The 22074-nt window shown below is 41.3% G+C and overlaps 2 protein-coding genes across 2 annotated transcripts in view; both read left to right on the forward strand.

Moving 5' to 3' along the window:
* The first annotated feature begins 6349 nt into the window (after nt 1-6349).
* On the forward strand, nt 6350-17574 carry LOC105940409 (E3 SUMO-protein ligase ZBED1). The gene is made up of 2 exons (XM_004564123.3): nt 6350-6489; nt 14330-17574. Exon 2 carries the CDS (start codon nt 14355-14357, stop codon nt 16416-16418), a length of 2064 nt encoding a protein of 687 aa, XP_004564180.3. The 5' UTR covers nt 6350-6489; nt 14330-14354; the 3' UTR covers nt 16419-17574.
* Nucleotides 6356-22074, forward strand: part of dhrsx (dehydrogenase/reductase (SDR family) X-linked) — a 20617-nt gene continuing 4898 nt past the window's right edge. Inside the window, exons 1-4 of the mRNA XM_004564124.3 lie at nt 6356-6489; nt 18229-18336; nt 21005-21073; nt 21935-22036. Of these exons, the coding sequence (XP_004564181.1) occupies nt 6390-6489; nt 18229-18336; nt 21005-21073; nt 21935-22036 (379 nt within the window). The 5' untranslated portion in view covers nt 6356-6389. The remainder of the gene's footprint in view (nt 6490-18228; nt 18337-21004; nt 21074-21934; nt 22037-22074) is intronic.

Genomic DNA, 22074 nt, shown 5'->3' on the forward strand with positions numbered 1-22074 from the left:
GTACGATTTAAGTAACTCAAAATGATACATGAACTCAGGAGACTCAAAGAGACACTCACCTCAGCTGCCGCCCCATGTGGGAGTGAAGAAAGAGTGAGGGGTAGGTGAGTGCAGTCCTTATATACTGTGTGACATATAATGTGTGACAGGTGAGTGCAATTAAGGCCAAGCACCACACCCAATCAAAGGTGAGGAAAAGAAACAAGGTGCATCTGGTGAAGTGAATGTGCTAGAAGGTGAGCCTTTACAACAATACCTTTCTAATGTGACGTTGCTCTCTTTCTCTCTCTCTCCCTCCCGCTCTGTTCCTGTGCTACTGACTGTAACTACCGCCCCTCCCCCCTCTGCCCAGCAAAGCACAAGGCTGGCGTGCAGAGTGAAGCGGGAAAAAGTGCGAGAGAGAGAGAGAGAGAGAGAGAAAGAAAAAAAAACCTACGGCTCGCGTCGTTCACGTCAAAGACCCGGCTCTAAGAGCCGTTTCGTTTGCGACCGACACATCACTATTAGGGGCATATTGTACCAAATGATTCGTGACGGTTGCACTAGAGAAGAACACACCCAGTTGTTGGTGCCAAAAAGCCCTCAGGAATTAATTTCCCAGGTGGCTCATTATAGCCTGATGGCTGGTCACATGGAGTATGAATCAACTGTGGATCAACTTATGACCTGATTCTATTGGTAGGAGGGCTGTGCAACTGGTTTACCAGGCTGCCAGTTGGTAAACCAGCTGGCCATTTCAAAAGTGTTGTTGGGTCTGTTACCTTGAATTCAATTCAATTTTATTTATATAGCACCAAATCACAACAACAGCTGCTTCAGGCACTTTATATTCTATGGTGAAAATCCTACAATTATACAGGGAAAACACAGAGGACGTCCCAGTGTCAGGTGAGTTACAGGGTCATTCTAAAGAGATCACTAAATTCAGGTGTTAGCTTGTAGTAGCATGCCAACTTTGCAACAAGACATCTTCCCTCCATAATGAACTGTAATTGACATTATTGCAAAGGACTTGGGAAACCCAAGCAACTTCAGCATGAAGTTACAGAGTTGGCACTTTGTGTGTAGAAATCACTAGTGCTCTGCTAAGCGATGAGTCACTTCTTTTCAAAATGATATAACCTCCCAAAAAACTACTCTAAAAACTGTGTTTCTATTTTAAGATCCATTTAATTCCCTCTAATAAAGAAACAACTGTCCAAAGAGATTTAGTTGTTGGCGTGAACATTCAAAGTTTGAAGTGGAACAATTAGTCCTGACATCCATGCTAGAGAAAATTCATTTAAATTCAATTCAATGTTATTTATATAATGCCAAATAACAGCAACAGTCGCCTAAAGGTGCTTAGAAAAGGTTGGATTCAATGCCAGTAAAGACAAGGCAGCATTTATGACTTATAGAGTTATACTTCTTATCCACATAGCTGCAAGGGCCCGCATGATGCAAGCTTTCATCGGCATGAACCTGTTATACACTGTGCCTTTATCACAAAGTGGAACTACAAATCCTGTGATGTTTTTGAATTAAGTGAAGACTATATTTTTCATTTATGTGAGAGACATAAGGATGCACGTAATCATTCTAACTTGTGCAAACCAATTTGACACTAAAAATGTTTAATAAGATTAGTGTGTGTGTGTGTGTGTGTGTGTGTGTGTGTGTGTGTGTGTGTGTGTGTGTGTGTGTGTGTGTGTGTGTGTGATAGAAAACATGAATTATTGCAGTGATTAAGCGTGCTGTAGTTATTAAACGCAGTGGTTTGTATCATATCTATCTAATAGACTCCAGTTTGTGCATGTAAATGGAGAGTCCTCTTCACACACTGAGGTTAATTATGGAGTTCCACAGGGTTCAGTGCTAGGACCAATTCTGTTTACATTATACATGCTTCCCTTAGGCAGCATCATTAGAAGACATAGCATACATTTACACTGCTATGCAGATGACACCCACCTTAGGTGCGACCATAAAGGGAGTGACTTTTTTTAAGTGGCAAGTAATTTCAGATGCAACGTTTCTATCAGCTCAACAAACTGCACACAAACTGTTTGTGTGCAGTTTGTCTCACAGTGTGTTGCCAGCTAAAAGGTCCAGCTGCTTATTTCACAGGAAGAGAAAAGAAAGAGCTAACCTCACTCAGAGATGGAGAAAGATAAGAAAGACAGGAGAGGAAGAAGAGAGCTTTAAAGGGAAGGATGATCAGGAGAAATGTAGAGCTCACATGTAAGTCGTCATGTTTTTAAATCAGCTCTTGGGTCTGTACATGTGACATTATGTTTTTTCATATTGTGAAACCTGCTGCTAAACAAACTGAGGCAGAATAACAGTTTTGTAAAGGCTGCATGAAAATCCTCTGCAGGTTAGTGCAGGACAAACAGGTTAGTTTGCTGCACTGTGATGGATTTAAAGTAAAGGACAGTGTGTGACTGGTGCACAGTGGCTGTGGTTTCATCGTTAGGTTACCTCAAGTGTAGCAGAGATTCATATACATTGTAGCTGATGATGCTGAGATCCATTGACTGAATTCCACCTTCACACCAACTGTATAGTGTCTAATATAAAGACAGCGTAAACAGTCAGTGTAAAGGATGAAATCAGCCAGGACCGCTTATGAAACATCTGCTCACATCTGGTTGAATTCAGCTGTGTACATCCACAGCGAGCAGCAGGTCAGCTGATCACAGCCTGTACACTAAAAAAATCTGCTGGAGCTCTGTTATGATTTGTTTCACCACACTGAGACATTACAACCCCAGCCTGCTGAATCCCTCCTGACTGTACATATTTTACAATGTAGGCAACAGAAAATAGAAATAGATTTTCCTTCTTTTTCTTCAGATTGAAGCTGATTATAATTAGAATTTAAAAAATAAATTCTATGAACGTTTATATGTTCATAAGCAATTCTGCTCCCAGGTCACAAACATAAAGAAGAACTAGACTAAATAAGCTGTAATATGTTATATATAAATGTAACTGTCACAATTACAAGGACCTCACAGCACAAGCATTACTCCCAACCTATTATAACAGCGTCTTGTACTGTAATATATGTAATGTTTTATTTATCTGTTATCTTTACAAATGTCATCAAGCAAAGGGAGAACACAGCAAGACACCTGATCAAACAAGGAAGGTTTCTTCTTTAAAATGATTCATTAGTCGAGTGGACATCACATCATTGTTCAATCAAATCCATGTTCAATGATCACTCAGAACGGTCACATTATATCAAACAGAACCTGCTAACTGAGCTCTGAGAGCGGGCAGTTCATTGAACTTGTAGATTCAAGCTGCGTTTCATGTTTTTGCCAAAATGATGGCACCAAAGCAGACTGTATTGAAAACTTAACTCAAGCTTCATTAGGCCATCACTACTGAATAGCCATTTCAGTTTTATTGTAGTGTAGGTGGTAGGCTAAACACCAAGCATGTGATTAATAGGTGACCTGCTGAACTACAGCCAAAGATGTGGAGAATGAATCTGCTGAAGACCAGAAAATGTCTGTTTGTTAGCAAAAGTATGTAGACAGGTGGAGTTACAGCTAGAGGTTTTTGAAAACCCATTTATCAAAGGAGCAGTGTTAGTAATTTAATTTTAGTGAATAAAGCATGTGACCATAGAGTGGAAAATCACTAATGCATTACACTGTAAGACAAAGAGGGAAGTGTTTCTGGAGATGCAGATCTGGGTTTTATACCCACATAATCTCACCGAGTGCGTGACTAATGACAGATTTGTTGCATTCCTTTTTTTGGGAATATCCAGCAGCATTACAAAAGATCAAAACTGATTGGCCTTTTACGGTGGCCTTTGATTTAATGAGCCAAATATTCACTTTTAAAAACAGACTTTTATTGTAGTTCTGAACATCAGTGTTACTGGTGACGAAATCAAGATTTGTTGGATATTTGCAATAAATCAATCATCTGTAATCATGTGTGCTTTTGTTGGAACGAACCAGGAGGAGCTAGATTAGAGATGAGTTTATCTGAGAGATAAACTAGATGTCCATGGAGGCTTTTCTGTGTGAACTAGAGATGGCACGATACCACTTTTTTATGTCCGATACCGATATCATAAATTTGGATATCTGCCGATACCGATATGAATCCGATATAGTGTGTTTTAATCAACAAAACTGTTTTTTAAATATCTTGCTGCATTTTGTATAAGTTCATACTCAAGTTTAAAACAACAACTACACTAAAGCTATTCTGTTATACCTGTATGCAAAAAAAAAAATTTCATAGTTCAGCAATACTGATCAATCTAATAAACTTAAACCTACACCATCCTCCCTATTCTGGTATTTTAAAGAGTACTTAGCGTAAATATTAAGCAACCTAACTAATAGGGTTCCAACTCCCAGCAACAACAAAAATAAATAAATAAAAAATAAGGAACCACCCCTCACGCTCCACCTCATGATGCTTAATCAACATAATCAACCTTAATTTGATGCAGTGCACAGAAAATGCACAGAAATCAATTATTTTTCAAGAAATATTAAATAGATTCAACATCTTTCTTCTACAGAACTGCAGACTGCACAGATGGTACCTTCCCAAAGAAAAAAGTACTATAGCTTACTAGGGTATATATATTAGACTTAATAGTCACTATATACAGTAATTGACTTCTATTCATTTTGCATCAAATTAAAACTTTGGGTGTCAGATAATTTTTTATTAAAAGCTAGACATTTTAAATGAGAATAAGAAAGAAAAGTATGTCTTTGTGCCCCTTTTCCCTGTTAATGCCCTATCGGCCCCCCTGGCTAAACTTTGCTAGATGCGCCCCTGCACAGTTACCAGCGTCAGCTACGTAGAAAAAGATCCTGGAGTAGAAAGAAATATTAAATAAATTCTAACAACAGCTTATCAAGCTTAAACGTGCTGCTGTTGTTCAGCCACTGGTTTCCTCTTTCTGGTGCAAAGTGGGCCAAAAACAAACTAGAGACACGGACTCGCGACAGAAAAGCCGATCAGCTGATCATTAAGCAGTTTCATGATTGAAGTAGCAGCAGGAGAGGCAGTCGCTCCATATATCGTTTGTTAAGCTTAATGCAGGAATGCTTTACAAACATTCAGAGATGGACTTACACACTTGCTTTACTTCTCTCGGGATAACTTTGTCGGAGATGAAATGCCGGGTTGCTAGCGAAGCTCCACATGCTATCCAGACCACAGACAGGTCCCGCATGCCACAGCCGCTCTATCACGTGATGCATACTGCTCCGACGTGCTAACGTTCTGAGGTGAGTTACGGCGTGTTGCAAGTTTTGTGAGGTGCTTTCGTGATATTTAATGGATCGGATTACATTTTTTATTTTTCTCCGATATCCGATCCAGTAATTTAGGTCAGTATCGGACCGATACCGATACGTAATATCGGATCGGTCCATCTCTAATATATATATATATATATATATTAGAGATGGACCGATCCGATACGTAATATCGGATCGGTCCATGTTTAGTGTTCGAGTTTATAAAACAAATATCTCTGTATCTTCTATCATTGTAGGATCTACTGTACAATATAAAGCACCTTGAGGCAACTGTTCTTGTGATTTGGTGCTATTTAAATAAAATTGAATAGAATTGAGTCATTCAGAAAGATGTTTCAGTCTAAACTATCATGTGATAGATTACAGTCTCGTGTCACAGTAAAGCTCCCTCAGCAACAACAGAAAATATCTGAGCCTCACTAATACAGCAAGTTTTACATGTTTTTATTGTCTGTATTTCTTCCAGCTGGTTATTGTCTGCCAAGGAATAGAAATTTCGGTTACTATGGCGAGTTTGGTTAAGCTGGTGGAAAATATGACTTTGACATTTAGCTGATGTGTAACCTAGTTATTAGTAGTGACGGTCTGTGAAGCTCCAGTGCATGTGACAAAAAACAAACCACACTATGCTTCAGAGGCTCTGTGTCAAGGTACCCCTGTCCCCCCACTGGGACATATTGTTTTATTGTGTATTCTATTTTCATTGTTGTTAATGTTGATACCAATAGACATGTGGCGGGTCTGCACCTCATCTCTGCCCCTACTTTAACCCCGCTGCTATGGCCCAATAAATATACCGTCTGAATAAGGCCACCAAACAGCTCACAGCCTCTTCATCAGAAACTACAAAGTACCGATACTGTTATTATTGTTGACATAACGACAGCAGATGCATTGACGTGGCTGTTCAAACTAAACACTGTTCACAGCTTTAGCGGAGAAAATGCGTTTCAGCTCATTTGGTTCCGCCCTCTTTGCGTCAAAACTTCTTGAGGGCGGAACCACTGACAGACTTATCCCAGTGAGGCGTCCACACGGACTCATTAACGGAAGCGCACTCGGACTCGGAAGCGTTTCGGTGTGGGAAGCAGAAGGATGTCTCTTCAGTCGGTGCTGGTGCCTCTCTTCAAACTGTACTTATGCGGAATTAAAGTTCTTCTCTACCAAATTTTCAACCGCTCCTTTACGCTCCCAGGTCAGTCCCTTACACAGCTCTGTGTCTGCTGGTTTGTGCCTGATGCATATTTGTCACCATGTGCGGTACTGATGTCGTGTCGTCGTCGACAGAAGCGCCTGCAGGTATAGAACTGCTCGGTCAGCTGCAAGAACAGGACACGGAGAGTTTGAAGTACTCGTTAGTCCGTAATTCCGATCGATAGTGTGAGGAAGATGTGATTTCAGCCAGAGCCGTGCGGTGCGTGTGTTTGCGGCTGAACAGCAGTTAAAGTAGCGTTTTCTAACTCGCAAACGGTTTTATGCTGGGATGAGATTAAACTGAGATGATTCTTACGGTGAGTCCGTCTCCTCGTGGGCTCCTGCGCGGGCTGTGACACAAAGGGGACTCAGATCGCATCAGAGCAATCCTGTTTTCAAAGGAGGTTCATTTAATTTTCATTATCAATCATTAGTTTTTATTTCTTACACTGATTCATGTTTGTACACTTCCTGTGATGGTGAATGCACTGACCTTTACACGCACGTTTCTATGCTTTTTCTATTGACGTGCATTAATGTCCCCAGGGACAAGCTTCATACCCCACTGAGCTCATAGGCACTGTGGTAAAGGTGTGACATGAGAGCCGCTTTGTCTTTACAAATGCAAAGAAAAACCTGTGGAGCTGTAACAGCCTGGGCCCAGTAAAACTGTGACAGAGGTAATAAGAAGTGGCTCTCTGAAGCATGTTTTACCAGCTGTTTTAGTCCGAACTAAACTATATTTATATAACATTAGTGGTGCAACGGATCCAAAATCTCACGGTTCGGATCAATTTTACGGATCTGCGAAAAAAGACAAAAATGTAACATTTACTTATTGAAGTATTTTTGCCTGTTAAAAACATTCAGCTCAAGACTCATTCCACGCAATTATAAAAAAAATGATGGTACAATATGGGGCAGTACAGTCTTTGTATCTACCACTCAATTCAATTTTATTTATAAAGCGCCAAATCACAACAACAGTCGCCTCAAGGCGCTTTATAATGTAAGGTCGACCCTACAGTAATACACACCGCTCGTTATATCGCACTCTGCTGTGATATAACGAGCGGTCACGTAGCTTTCCGTTGCCCTGGAGCTCCACCCGTTTGTAGTAGTTGGGTAACAGAAGATGCCTGGGACAGTTCAGCCATAACTTTAAACTTTTCCTGCTCATACATGCTTGGAACGATGTTGCCACTGAAGTGGACGCAAACGGGATATCACAGCGTGGCTCAAGCACGTCCATCATAGTTTAAACCCCTTGTTTTGCGCAACAGAATACGGCCTCCCGTCTGCAGCTAAACACCCCAACAGCTTCTGTAATAGCTTTAGCCCGGTCGGGCTGGGCAGCAAAGGGCTGCTCAAACTTAGAGCCCCCGAGAGCAGCCAGTTGGCTTTTCTACCTTTAAAACCCGCCTACCAGCCAAATGGCTTTTAGCTAGGCTTTAGCTTCAGCCAAGTGGAAGCTAAATTGGCTAGTCATTCATATGTAAATTGGGTTGTTACCTGAGAATTCTGGAGGGGAGTGGGGGTGTGTGAATGATTGCTAATTTCTAACTGCCAACTGCCTCTTTGTTTGTCGGGGGGGAGAGCTGCTAAAAGCTGTGAACTTCCTTTTGTGTTCGTCTTGATGCATTCTCAATCATCCAGGGAAATAAATCTCCAAAAGTCACCAACTTGGAGTGTTTCAGTTTGCCATCTTAGGGAGAAATCAACACACATGGGTGTATGTCCTTTGTTGCTGAGATTTATTGATAAAAACAGTACAAAAAAACCAACCATTTGTACACATATTTACAAATAATAATAAAAAGTGAGTGAGTACATTTCAACATTTTCAGCAATCACTCACAATCCTGGCACTGCCGTGGTATCTGTAGTCTGCATTTACCACATGTGTATCTGTAGCCAAACGGAAGAAGACAGTCTATATTCTTAGCAGCATGCACAGTGTGGTTCAGACTGATAACACTACCAAAAGGAAGCCAAACACTGTCACCCTTTACAACAAAACAAAGTGTGGCGTGGATGTGATGGACCAGATGGTTCGGGAGTACACTGTCCGCAGAGGAACACGGCGCTGGCCAGTCGCCGTGTTTTATAACATGATTGACATGGCAGCACTGAATGCACATGTGCTGTATCAAGCATGCACCGGGACGAAGGAAAGACGGGTGGACTTCCTGGTGGAGCTTGCAAGAGAGTTGGCTCACTCTCATGTAGCTGCGAAGAAGGCAAGAAAAGAACAGTTGCTTCGGACACAACCCTCCACACATAGCCCTGGAAAAAGAGCCACGTGTCAGGTCAAACACAAATGCAAGAACAATCATGCCACTGTGCGACGTGTTCACTGCTACAGATACACATGTGGTAAATGCAGACTACAGATACCACGGCAGTGCCAGGATTGTGAGTGATTGCTGAAAATGTTGAAGTGTACTCACTCACTTTTTATTATTATTTGTAAATATGTGTACAAATGGTTGGTTTTTTGTACTGTTTTTATCAATAAATCTCAGCAACAAAGGACATACACCCACGTGTGTTGATTTCTCCCTAAGATGGCAAACTGAAACACTCCAAGTTGGTGACTTTTGGAGATTTATTTCCCTGGATGATTGAGAATGCATCAAGACTGAAACACAAAAGGAAGTTCACAGCTTTTAGCAGCTCCCCCACCCCCTCATCCACACACCCCCACTCCCCTCCCTCCAGAATTCCCAGGTAACAACCTAATTTACATATGAATGACTAGCCAATTTAGCTTCCACTTGGCTGAAGCTAAAGCCTAGCTAAAAGCCTACCAGCCATTTGGCTGGTGGCGGGTTTTTAAAGGTAGAAAGGTAGAAGGCTGGCCGGCGGGTGTTAAACTCCTCTGCTCCTCCACTTGGACTGCTAGCGCTAACCATAACTACCACTTGACAGACCCACCACGCCACCTTACACATACTTGTTTTTCTTCTGTTTCCTATCTTCGGATCATGTGTGTACCGAACCGTGGAGTGGGATCGGTTCGTATTATGGATCAACGGTGATCCGTTGCACCACTATATAACATGTAATGAAATAATAGTATATGTGAATCCAAACTTTTATTTTTAACCCAGACAGAACTCCTGGGTTAAAGTGGAGTTCAGCAGGCAGGGGAACATCAGCTGTAGTACTTCAACATATCTGAAAGGATCCCAGTGATTCGTGCTGTGAGCTCCAGCAGATCTTTGTGTACCCGTGATTAGCTGCCACGTGTGACCACTGCTGCTCCATAGTGGACTTACACAGCTGACTTCACCATGATCTAACCCAGTGTTTCATTTTTCCATTCCCTACACTGAGGTGGTTTTTCAGGTGAACTTCTCATCGCCAGAAAATGTTTGTTTTTATTTGTTTTTTCAAAATCATAGCAAAAGTATGTAGACAGGTGGAGTTACAGCTAGAGGTTTTTGAAAACCCATTTATCAAAGGAGCAGTGTTAGTAATTTAATTTTAGTGAATAAAGCATGTGACCATAGAGTGGAAAATCACTAATGCATTACACTGTAAGACAAAGAGGGAAGTGTTTCTGGAGATGCAGATCTGGGTTTTATACCCACATAATCTCACAGAGTGCGTGACTAATGACAGATTTGTTGCATTCCTTTTTTTGGGAATATCCAGCAGCATTACAAAAGAGCAAAACTGATTGGCCTTTGATTTAATGAGCCAAATATTCACTTTTAAAAACAGACTTTTATTGTAGTTCTGAACATCAGTGTTACTGGTGACGAAATCAAGATTTGTTGGATATTTGCAATAAATCATCTGTAATCATGTGTGCTTTTGTTGTTCCAACAAAAGCACACATGATGCTAGATTAGAGATGAGTTTATCTGAGAGACTGCTCAGGTTGGAGGCGGGGCTTTAGACATCTACACAGTAGGATTGTCAAGAAAAAAATGTTACTCCAGTATTTATTGATACGAAAATGAAAACAGAATTACGATACTTTGCATCAATATTGATACAAACAGCTTAAGAGGAATGTTAGAGGTCTGTAAAGCTCCCGTTTCAGCAACATTGAAGTTATCATAAATGTTAACCTGGATGATGCACACATTAACATTAGACACTTAACTATTAGTTCAGTGGCTATCAGGTAATTGCTGGGTAATCATTGCTGTGGCAGCTAGCAAACTGTAGCTGGATAGAAGAAGAATTGTTCCGGCTCAGCTGGTCACAGATGGAGTGACCAGGGCAGATTATATTGGCACAATATAAATATTGTTTCTTATTCTTTTCAATTAAAAAAATTCAAGGGAATGTATATTTCTAATCTTCAGCTCATTGTTGTTACATCATAATATAATAATGATACAAAACAATTAACGGAACACTTTGAAAACACATCAGGTCTCAATGGGGAAATAAATCTGTACTGATATGGAGTGGGTTGATAGAAATGACACAAGACTGAGCATTTCCTTGCAGCAGGTGGGACCTAGAACTAACTGCATAGGGTTTGACAGTGGGTCTAGGGTAGTCTGAGTGCTGTTATCCAGCCTGTAGAGATCGGTGCGTTGCTCCATGGATATACCCTACCAAACTCTCACTGACCCACGGCCGAATGCTGCACGTTCTCCGCAGTATTTCCAGACCCTTTTACATCTTTCACGTGTACTGAGTGCTGCAGGTACTACGGCTGCTGCTTTGAAAACCACAGAGCCCCACTAGTGGACGTGACAATTCCAAAATTCTATGGCAAATGCTAATTAGGCTCCACAGGGCCAAACAGTAAGCACATAATCCGCTGGAGGACCTCGGACCCTCAGGCCACTCTCATGAAGTCTGTCCCAGGGACAGCAGCAGGGAAGCCCAGACCTCCCTCTTGCCACTTCTTCCATCTTATCTGAAGGAACATCAAGATGTTCCCAGGGAACAGATACACACTCTCCAGTGTGTCCTGGGTTTACGCCGGGGCCTCCTCCCAGTAGGACATGCAGGGCTGGAACACCTTATCCAGAAGAGGACACCCTTAGCTGTTTCCTTTCAATGTGGAGCAGTAGCAGCTAGGGCTGTGCGATATGACCAAAACCTCATGTCCCGATATCAGACATCTATCGTCCGATAACGATATAAATCACAGAAATGTAACATTTCCTGTAAATTCTGTGAATCTCGAGCAGCTCGACTTGCGTGAAGTGTTTCCAGCTGCGCGTCGTGTAGCTGGAGTCGAGTGTTTTAACCGATGCATGAAACGATACGTTTTTAGACATAAGTTGTAACAGCTGTTGTTTTCTTTGTGAGTATTTCTTACACGGCGTGCTGCGGGGAGAAGCCTGTTCTAACGTTTGAGTCTGAGGTTTATTTTTTAGCACCTGGCGGCTCTTTTTACTTCTCATCCGTAAATAATCTGCTCTTTCACGTGATTCAGTTTATTTTGAAAAGTCTCAACAGGATCTTGAGCTTTATTGTGAAAGGTTTATGTGGAACATAAACAAGCGGACACGCGATGCTGTTACCGTCGTTGTCGCTAACGACAACGCATAAAAACAGGCGCTTGTCCGTCCGTAGTGTGGTTATATTAAATATAAGAGAAAGAAGAAATTAATACAGCCCCTACAGTGACCATCAAAACCATGAAAAAATATTGCCGTAAACAGTTTATTTTGCGACACCACGAAACAAACGATAGCGTAGAATGAAACGATGGACGTTTTTATATCGTCATCCGATATATATGGTTATATCGAACAGCCCTAGTAGCAGCTATACTCTGAACCCTTCCCAAATGACTGAAAGCCCATCCAGGAAAGGTGGAAGCTAATATTCGCTATATATGACAAAAACATCAGGCCAATATTAACCATTTCACCATTTGTGGCATCTGGTGACAAATGGCTGCCACCAAATGGCAGATGGACACAATAATTTACCTGTATTGGGCATCAATTAAAATTTTAACAATTAAATTAAGCAACTAGTGTGTCTGGTACCAACTACTGATGACAGCAACAGTCGGTTAGTCTCTAGTTAACTCTTCATCATCTACGATAAAACCACCACCAAAAGCCACCAGAGCTTATCTTTGCATTGTTACAAGCTGTAGTGCTATGTTTTTTTTAATTATTTTTTATTTAAGCATTTCAATTTATTCTACATGGGTGGCACGGTGGTTAGCACTGTTGCCTCACAGCAAGAAGGTCCTGAGTTCAATTCCACCATCAGGCCGGGGTCTTTCTTTGTGGAGTTTGCATGTTCTCCCCGTGTTTGCGTGGGTTCTCCCCGGGTACTCCAGCTTCCTCCCAGCGCCCCCCGCGACCCTGAAAAGGATAAGCGGAAGCGAATGGATGGATGGAATTTGTTCTACATCAGTATTACATTTTTTTTTTTTTTTATTAATCCTAATTTTATCAACTTTAGTTCATAGTAACTAAATAAATTGCTAAAAAGTGCAATAAAACCACAAAGAAACTGAAAGCCATTTTTCTAGATGTAGACCTCAATTTATAAATAAAAGGTTGCACAAAATCCTTTCAAACCACCTAAAATTAATTTTTTGTTTTCATAACTTTGTTCTTGATATGTATTTATTTTTATATATAAACTATAGCAAAAATGAGAAAAAAAAAACTGTGTATATTGTGCTCAATTTATAAAAAGTCATCAGTACTAAAGTAGTGCAATCAAAGTGTCCCAGTAACCAACAGGAAATGTATATAGAAGAGGAAGTATATAGAAGGCCACAAAGTTGAACAGTATTTTTTTCTGTTATTAATTTCAATAATGCCAAAGCAGCTGAAGCTGATTGACAATCCTCTCGGCTACTTAACTGACCATATCAATGTCTCAGAAGTTTAATTGACTTAGTGCTGTACTCTGATTAAAAAGTGTCCCTTTAATTTGTTTGAGAAGTGTGTTTATATAATTAGCGCGACCTGTGGCAGTGATTTTCACCAGGGCTAAACAACCATTACACAAACTTGAAATTTGGTTCCAAGAATGTGAACCTAGTTGAAGGATTCGGCTGAAGAGCGTGTGAATTGACCGTGTCACGTCACATGTGCCACTTTGGAATGTGAACAGCATTTCACACACATTAAATGCGCCATGCTTTAGCAGTATTTGCAACCGATAGCCTTCATTCCTTAAGGTTAATGTTAATATGCCTGCTTATAATTTGTCATTCCTGTAATTAAATGGTTATGTCTGAGTACTCTGACTCACAAACATTTATTTTGTACAGCCAAATATTGGAGAACTGCAGCTCAATTTGGCTGTTATTGGTCTTGAGTTAGATACGATGTGGCTGCCAAATAGTTGTGGGTGGAACCGTAGTGTAGTAAAACCAGCAGTTAAATGATGTGGTAAACAAATTAGATATGAGTAATTTGTTTAATTGACTAATATTTCTGGTGGCGACCTAAAAGGGCAGCAACATAATCGACTTATTGAAGGTAGGTTTAAAGTGGACATGAAACACTGTGTAAAGGTTAATTTACACTATGGAGGATGCGCTGTCAAAAACTGACATAGATGTGACACTTAAATAAGAATAAGTGCTTAAAGGTTTTAGAACATGCTTAGCACTATCCTGTGCCAGTACAGGATGTGACATCACAGAGTTGGTTGGTTGTGGTTAACAGACTTCTATAAGTTTATGTAAGCTAGCATTGTTATGTTAGGGTTACTTGTGCAAACCTCAGTATCAGTGGTAACCATCATGCAAATTCCTATCTTAGCCAGATATTTTATCTGCTCATTTGCATGTTACTTGTTGGGAGAATTGTAAAATCCAGTTCTCAAACACTTAAAATGTTTTTATCACCAAAATCAAATGTTTATTTCACTGTTCTTGTTAGGTTCTCGATAAGAGAAGCCATCCTGATGGACTTTATACCTAAGGAGCCAATGGAGGGTAAAAGTTCAGGACCTTCGTGCTCAGGCCTCAATCTGGTCGCACACCCACGTGCCAAAAGCAAAGTGTGGAAGTACTTTGGCTTTGACACAGATGCAGATGGCTGCATATTACACTGGAAAAGGATTTACTGTCGTGTATGTATGAGCCAAATTGCCTACTCCGGAAACACCTCAAACTTGTCATACCACCTTGAAAAGAACCATCCCATAGAGTTCAGTGAGTTTGTGAAAAGCAACACAGATCAGATGCGGGAAGCTTTTGCTACGGCGTTTTCTCGGATAAAGACTGAGCCTACAGTTTCACAGCAGCAGTCCCAGGAAACCTATTTAAGGCAGAGCTTAGACTCTGAAAACAAACGACACAATGATTTGACAGTAGCTATTATCAACTTCATTTGTGAGGGGTTATATCCTGTATGTACAGTTGAAGAGCCTACGTTCAAGAATTTAATCGGTATTGTCGACCCTGGATATTCTCCTCCAAGCAAAAGTGACCTCGCAGCCAAAATGGTTCCTCAAATGTACTGCCGTACCCAAAATGTGGTCTTTAATGAGCTAAGTGGAGTTATGAATTGTGGCATTGCTACAGATCTGTGGCAAAGCCAAACACAAAACAGAACATATATTTCACTTTCTGTGCATTCAATCAATTACAACAGTGCATCTGGCTTCTCGGTGACCAACAAATGCCTTAAAACTTTTGAAGTACAAGAGGACAACAGAGCTGAGAATATCACCAGAGCCATGTATGAAGCCTTTGTGAAGTGGGGGATAACTCATAAAGTCATTGGGGCTACCACAGATGGTTCGGTGGATGTGGTGAAAGCATGCTCCCTCCTGGATCTGACAGTGGAAATGCCCTGCCTTGGACACACAATCAATCATGCAATGGCTGAAGCCTTCCAGCTGCCACGAGTGAGTGGCTTTTTGGGATGCTGCCGCAAGCTTGTCGATCATTATAGAGAATCTGCAATGTATACAGTACGAGAAAAGCAGAAGCAACATGGCCTTGCTCAGTGTACACTCATCACAGACCAGGACAGGTCATGGTTTGGTACATTGGCAATGCTACAAAGACTGAAAGAGCAACAGGCTGTTATAAGTATGACACTTATAGAGAGTTCCAGTAGCCATCATTTCACCTTCAGTGGTTCTGACTGGGCCTTGTTGGAGGGCTTGATTGAAGTCCTCCAGCCCTTTAAAGTTGTGGCAAACATGATCACTTCTTGTAAGTATCCAACCATTAGCATGGTGAGACCTGTCCTTCATATGCTGCTGAACACCACCCTCAAAATTAAGGAAGGGGATCTCAAAGAGATCAGCATGAGCAAAGAGCTCATCTCCAAGGTCTTGTCAAGCACATATTCACAGAATTCACAGTTATCCCAAGAGATCGCAACATTCCTCAACATTGCTACATTTTTGGATCCTCGTTATAAGAAACTGCCTTTTCTTTCCACCCAAGAACGCTCCAAAGTTGAGAGTATTATTATTGAAGAGGCCAAAGCAATCCTTGAGAAGCAGATTTCGGAGCAATCGGGCCTTGATGATTCTTCTTTGGTGTCTGATGAGCCACCTTGCAAAAAACTGGGACTTCTGGGTGAATCTTCTGCCAGCACTTCAGTTCAAGACAACCCTTTGGCTGCCATATTTTGCCAGTCAGATGCAGACCAGAGCCAGGAGGAGCTACATGCTCAAGTAGTAGAGGAGCTGAGCAACTACAAGTCACAGAGGGTTCTAGGTCTGAATGAAGACCCTTTGCTTTGGTGGTCGAACCATGCACCTTTGTTCCCCACACTTCCTAAGGTGCTCCAGAAGTATTGGTGCGTTCCTGCCACAAGTGTTCCTTGTCATAGGTTGTTCAGCTCATCAGGTACTTTTCTTTCTGGGAAAAGAAACCGCATACCTTCAGCTCTAGTGGATATGCAGGTTTTCCTGTATGAGAACTCTCGGAGCTACTATGAGCCTGAACCCTGTGAGGATGAATTTGAAACTGTTTTGGAAACCAACTCTAGTTTGGCTCAGCACTAAAGTGACTGAGGTTTGAAAGAACTTTATTTACTTTGCTAAAGGCTGAGGTTCTAAAGGCTGAAAAGCCACTGGTGGCATAAAGGGACAACGTTTTCAGCCTTTATAACATATGGGACACTTTAGCTTTTAAGTTAACTGCTGTAAACACATTTCTCCTTTACAGAGCGGATGTCCTTATGCATTCAAAATCTGCACAGAAACTCTATTGTATTAAAATGAAGTGGAAGGTTACAGAAGAAAGATTTATCGTTTATGTAGCAATATTGTGTTTTGTCTTTATTATAAATGTGTCAGCTGTTTTTTGTTTGTTTGTTTTGTTTTTTAAATTTGTGGCCATTCCCAAAGTCTTGCTTGATGGTCTCACCTGTACACATCTCGGTGGGGGAGCGTAGTGCACAAACACACCTCTCCAGGTAAAACATTTGCTGCCCATGTGGGCATGGAAATTCCACAGTAAGGGCTACAAGCACACTCTGCCATCCTCTTTTTCATTTAGAGTAAGTACAGAGTGGAACAGAGTACAGGCCAGGAAACTGGTTCCAGTGCCCAAGCTGTGCACTGAGGTGAGCCTAACTATCTAGTCGCCGTCACTCGCTTGCTTAGGATCAGACTCCTTTCCCACCAGTGAAGTGACACTGCATGTACCACAAGCCAATGTTGGAATGATTAATTATATCTCTTTAAACTTCATACATTTAAACATGATATTATGTGATAAGGAAACGTGTGAATTATTGGTTCATAAATATCTCTTAAGAAATACCACTAGGGTGATCAGTTTAGACAGTCTGAAACAACAATGTTTTATTTGCTGTTAAATTTAATTTTCAGTTGCTGTTGAGATTTATGTACCAAAACTACATTGCAATGGTTAGGAGAAGATCATGGTACAGATTAAAATAGAATATTTTAAACTCATTAACCATGTGAAAATCTTCCGGTTTGTATGTTGGGGGACGAATGCCTCGGCAGACTTACAGAAACCTTTGATAGTAGTTGGGCGCATCTTACCTCACCGATCAGTTGTTGTGACTTCCTAGTATACTCTGATGTTTAGTTGTCCTTTTGTCCCCTCAAGTGTCATTCAGGCTATGTACTTTGTAAATACTTGTCCACATATTGCAGAACTGACTGATAATAAATGTGAGTAAAGGTTTTGCTTGTCTGGCTGCTTGATGTCTTCACTTTGCATGGGAACAATGTTCAATATTTGAAAATGCAATGCAGTCATACAAACGGATTTCACCAGTCTGTTCTGGAGCGGTGCATTTCATAGGTTTCATATATTCCTGCTGTTTTCCTGGGTTACAAGCAAAACAAAGCAGAGTAACTGGTATTTATTTCTTAACGAGCGCTACAAGAAAGGTTCTGTGAAAATTGATCTAAGAAATCCACATGTCATGCTCTTCATTACACTATTAAAAAATGTCAGTCACTGGCCTGGGTAATTGGTCATTGTATTTCCCAGTGGCAGTCAAGTAGAATGACATGTCATTGCATTCATAATTAAGTTCAGATATGTTTCTAAGTTCTATACAAAACCAGCTGAGTAACTATAGAAAAAGCTTCTTGTAAATCACCTGACTTACAAAAGTGTGTATAGCCTTATCTGCACTCACTGTAATTCTGTTCTGTTGATTCTTTGAATGCTGTGTTGCTGCTGCATATTTACAGATGACTGTTAATAGATCAGTCACGGAAGACTTTTGTCCCAGCATTGTCTTAAACCTCATCGTTACTGAACCTCGCCAGAGTTTAAATGAAAGATTGTGCAATGTTCTTATGTGGTCCCCTCTCTCCTCCTACACAGTCTTACCCAAGCAAAATGGAAGGGTTGCCATTGTGACTGGGGGTACCAGAGGAATTGGTTTTGAAACAGCAAGACACCTGGCAAGCCTTGGCATGCATGTTATCATAGGTAGGCTAATGTCCGATCACATGCCTTCACTCAGTCAGTTCCCCTTTCTATACTTTTTCTTAGTTGTGGCAGTGCCTTAAAGTTGCATTGTTTCAGATGTCCCGCAGGCTGGGACTCTGGTCTCAAAAACTGTGTGTACAACTATGTAAAAAGGAACCTACTGCCCACTTGAGCTATAAATATTTTGTATGTTGTCTATGGAACTAAACAGCAGCTGTGTTTAATATGAACTTTTTGACCTTTTATATTCATTTATTGAATGACTTGCACAAAACAGCACTGGAATCTTTCCATATATGGAGCTGAATGCTTCATATCTGCACTGGCAGTAGATCCTAGGTTCTCAAAGTGTAGCCCACAGGCCAGCTAAATGTATTAATGAAAATGAAGTGATCTACAGGGTGGGACAATTATATGGATACACCGTAATAACATGGGAATGGTTGGTGATATTAAAGTCCTGTTTGTGGCACATTAGTATATGTGAGGGGGCAAACTCCTCAAGTGGAGGTACAGCATACACCACATTGTTAAGTCTGGAGTTTTGTCTTTCAGGTGAAAAACTCCAAAACACAGACTTAACAATGTGGTGTATGCTGTACAGTGCAGCGAGGAATGCCCAGACCTCTACATTGGAGAGACCAAACAGCCACTTCACAAGCGCATGGCACAACACAGAAGAGCCACCTCCACAGGACAAGACTCAGCAGTCCATCTGCATCTTAAGGATAAAGGACACTCTTTGAGGATGCCAATGTTCACATTTTGGACAGAGAGGACAGATGGTTTGAAAGAGGAGTGAAAGAAGCATCTATGTCCACTGTGAGCGACCATCTTTGAACAGAGGCGGGGCTTACGACACCAACTCTCTGCCATCTATAATCCAGTTTTGAGATCCTTCCCAGACGCCTTAACGCCCACTCACATCCTGGGCCATCTGACCTCAGGAATTCGCATGATAGGGTGGGGCCAGGTTTCACAATGAGCTCACCCGAAACTCTGGCTGATTGGGACCCACGCCCAGTTTCACACCTTGGCTCAGGCGATTAGAGGATCATCAGGGGTCCTTTTGTCCCTCTGTGGGGGGAAACTCCCACTAGGTTTATATCTGGGACTCTCCACCATTTGACCTTAGAACTGAAGAAGCTTCTCGGATGAGAGGTGAAACGTCTTCAACTTTGACTACGATGACCTGGATGACTGAGAACCTTCACAGACATCTTCATTAGTGACAGTTTTCCTGCGTCCACATTTTGGCAAATCCAACACTGAACCAGTTTCACGAAACCTAGCAAGCAGTTTGCTGACTGTAGCATGGGAGGTGGGTGGTCTCGTAGGGGGTCTTGCATTGAAACCTGCTGCAATGACCCGGTTACTGCGTTCACCAGATATCAACACAATTTCGATCCGCTCCTCACGTGTTAACCTCTTCGACATGTCAATGGCTGTGACCAAAGAGAAACTTGTAAATAACTCATGAAAGAATAAAGTTACGTTGAAACCAAGCACACCATTGTTTTTCTTGTGACATTACCAATAAGTTTGATGTGTCACATGGCCCTCTTCCTATTGAAAAAAACAAAAGTTGTATCCAAGATGGCCGACTTCTAAATGGCCACCATGGTCACCACCCATCTTGAGGAGTTTGCCCCCTCACATATACTAATGTGCCACAAACAGGACTTTAATATCACCAACCATTCCCATGTTATTACGGTGTATCCTTATAAATGGCCACCCTGTAGAATGAATCTACAGTTCATGCAGGACCAACTGAGCGCTTTACTTGGATTTAAAATCTTTAACTTTTCTAGCACAATAGGGCTAACTAAATGTTCCTGGTGTCAATGCATGCCACCTTACTACTGATTAAAGATTGTTACAAAATGAGAATTCCAACAATAAATTCTTTCTGAAAAGACATTAACATACAAACTTTGCAAACCCTAACTCTGGAGCAGGGATGTCAAACTCATTTTATATTGCAGGCCACGTACAGCATTTTGATCTTAAGTGGGCTGAATCAGTGATGCCCTCGTTTCAGTCAGCGTAAATACGCTAAACTACACCTTTAACCCCCTTAAGTCCAATTTCAACAGTACGTCTCATTTTTACTACAAGATGCTGCTGTAGTGATTGAAAGAAATCTGTTTCACAAATAAATGTGTAAAATTATAGAAAGTTCTGCTGTCTCATCGCCCAGGAGAGTAATCCACATGAATTCTTCTGTCTTTTAATTATTGTTTATCTAATTACTGTGGTGTACTATGAATGGTCATGGTACGTGTTCATCAGCAGGAAAAGCTGTAAAACCCATGAAAATACAGCTAAAAGTCCAAAATCTATAACTTCCTAAACATATTCCAAAACCATCCAGTGGGCCCCATCGGAGTCTTTGGCAGGCCGATTCTGGCCCCTGGGCGTCATGTTTGACAACCCTGCTCTAGATTATTTTTTCATTACCTCCATCATCCTGATGACGACGGACTAAAATACCAGAATATTACCTTCCCCTGTTGATAGACGCGTTGTGATTGGCTTTTTCTCCAGTGTTCATTAGTATCAGTCGTACCAAAGGTTTTGTTAGCGAGTGTAGGCTGTAGCATTGAGTGGATCAGCTGCTGGATATCTGCCCACCAAGCCTCTCTTTGATCTTCATCATCTCCAGCTGGGAATGAGAGAGAAGAAGGTGCAGCAGCTGTTAGGAAGATTCACGAAGAAGGGACCGAAGGAACCGGTAAGTCCAGTAACACGGAAGCTCTCATTCAGTATTGTCTATGAAACAGGAAGTGGGTCTTCCAAAATAAAAGCTCAAATTTCAGATAAAAATGTTATACCATGGCAATGCTTTACATCATAAATACATATATGAAATAATGTCAGCTGTGATACTTGCTCTCTGAAAAGCTAAATAACAGGATCCCATCTGAGTTGACACAGAGAGCAAATGAAAGCCGAGTGTAGACCCAGGCACAGGCTTAAATAAGTTAAAATAAACTGTTAGTGTAGTCCAGCCTAACTGGAAACTCAAAAAATACAGTGCAGAAAAACACACACACCTTTTATCCCTACACATGGTGAGTATCAGTCATCCCAGCCTGTAGCAAAACATAAGTGATAACCTAAAATAATGTCAATGACAATAATCCTGATTTCTTCCTAAAAATGATACTTTAACAGTAAATAATCGGTGTTATGGACCAGGTATGTCACATTTTCTTCTCCATTACCATGGCAACATTGAGGGTGTTAAAACCAGTTTGACCTCGGACATGACCTCCCCTCAGAATACAAAATGTAAATCCTGACAAACCAGCATCTCCTGCTGTGTAACGACACGTAAAGAAATGAGCATGTGTGCTAATGCTTACTAGTATAAAGCCCTTCGTCGTACATATGTTCCATACTGTCCTCACTTGTTGAGATGTTTGCTACCTTTAGGGACTTCTGGGAGACAAACTCAATCATTTCTGCCTATTGATGGTGGGGCGTATGATGTGGCGTGCACAGTGACCTCGAGAGGTCACATGCACTGCAGCTACTGACTGCTGTTACCTGATGACAGTCAGGATTCAGTGCTGTTCTTTTCTTACTGCAGCTGAGTTTGTCTTCGTGGACATGACGTCACTGAAATCTGTGCGACACTTTGTGCGGTTGTTCAGGGACAGAGGTCTACCCCTCCATGTCCTGGTTAATAACGGTAGGCTATACAAACGCACACTGATGATGGTCTTTGCA

This window comes from Maylandia zebra, linkage group LG23 (assembly GCF_041146795.1).
Source record: "Maylandia zebra isolate NMK-2024a linkage group LG23, Mzebra_GT3a, whole genome shotgun sequence".
In the NCBI taxonomy this organism is placed as follows: Eukaryota; Metazoa; Chordata; class Actinopteri; order Cichliformes; family Cichlidae; genus Maylandia; species Maylandia zebra.

Coding starts and splice junctions, on each gene's coding strand:
- LOC105940409 (XM_004564123.3), top strand. CDS start 14,355: ATGGACTTTATACCTAAGGAGCCAATGGAGGGTAAAAGTTCAGGACCT.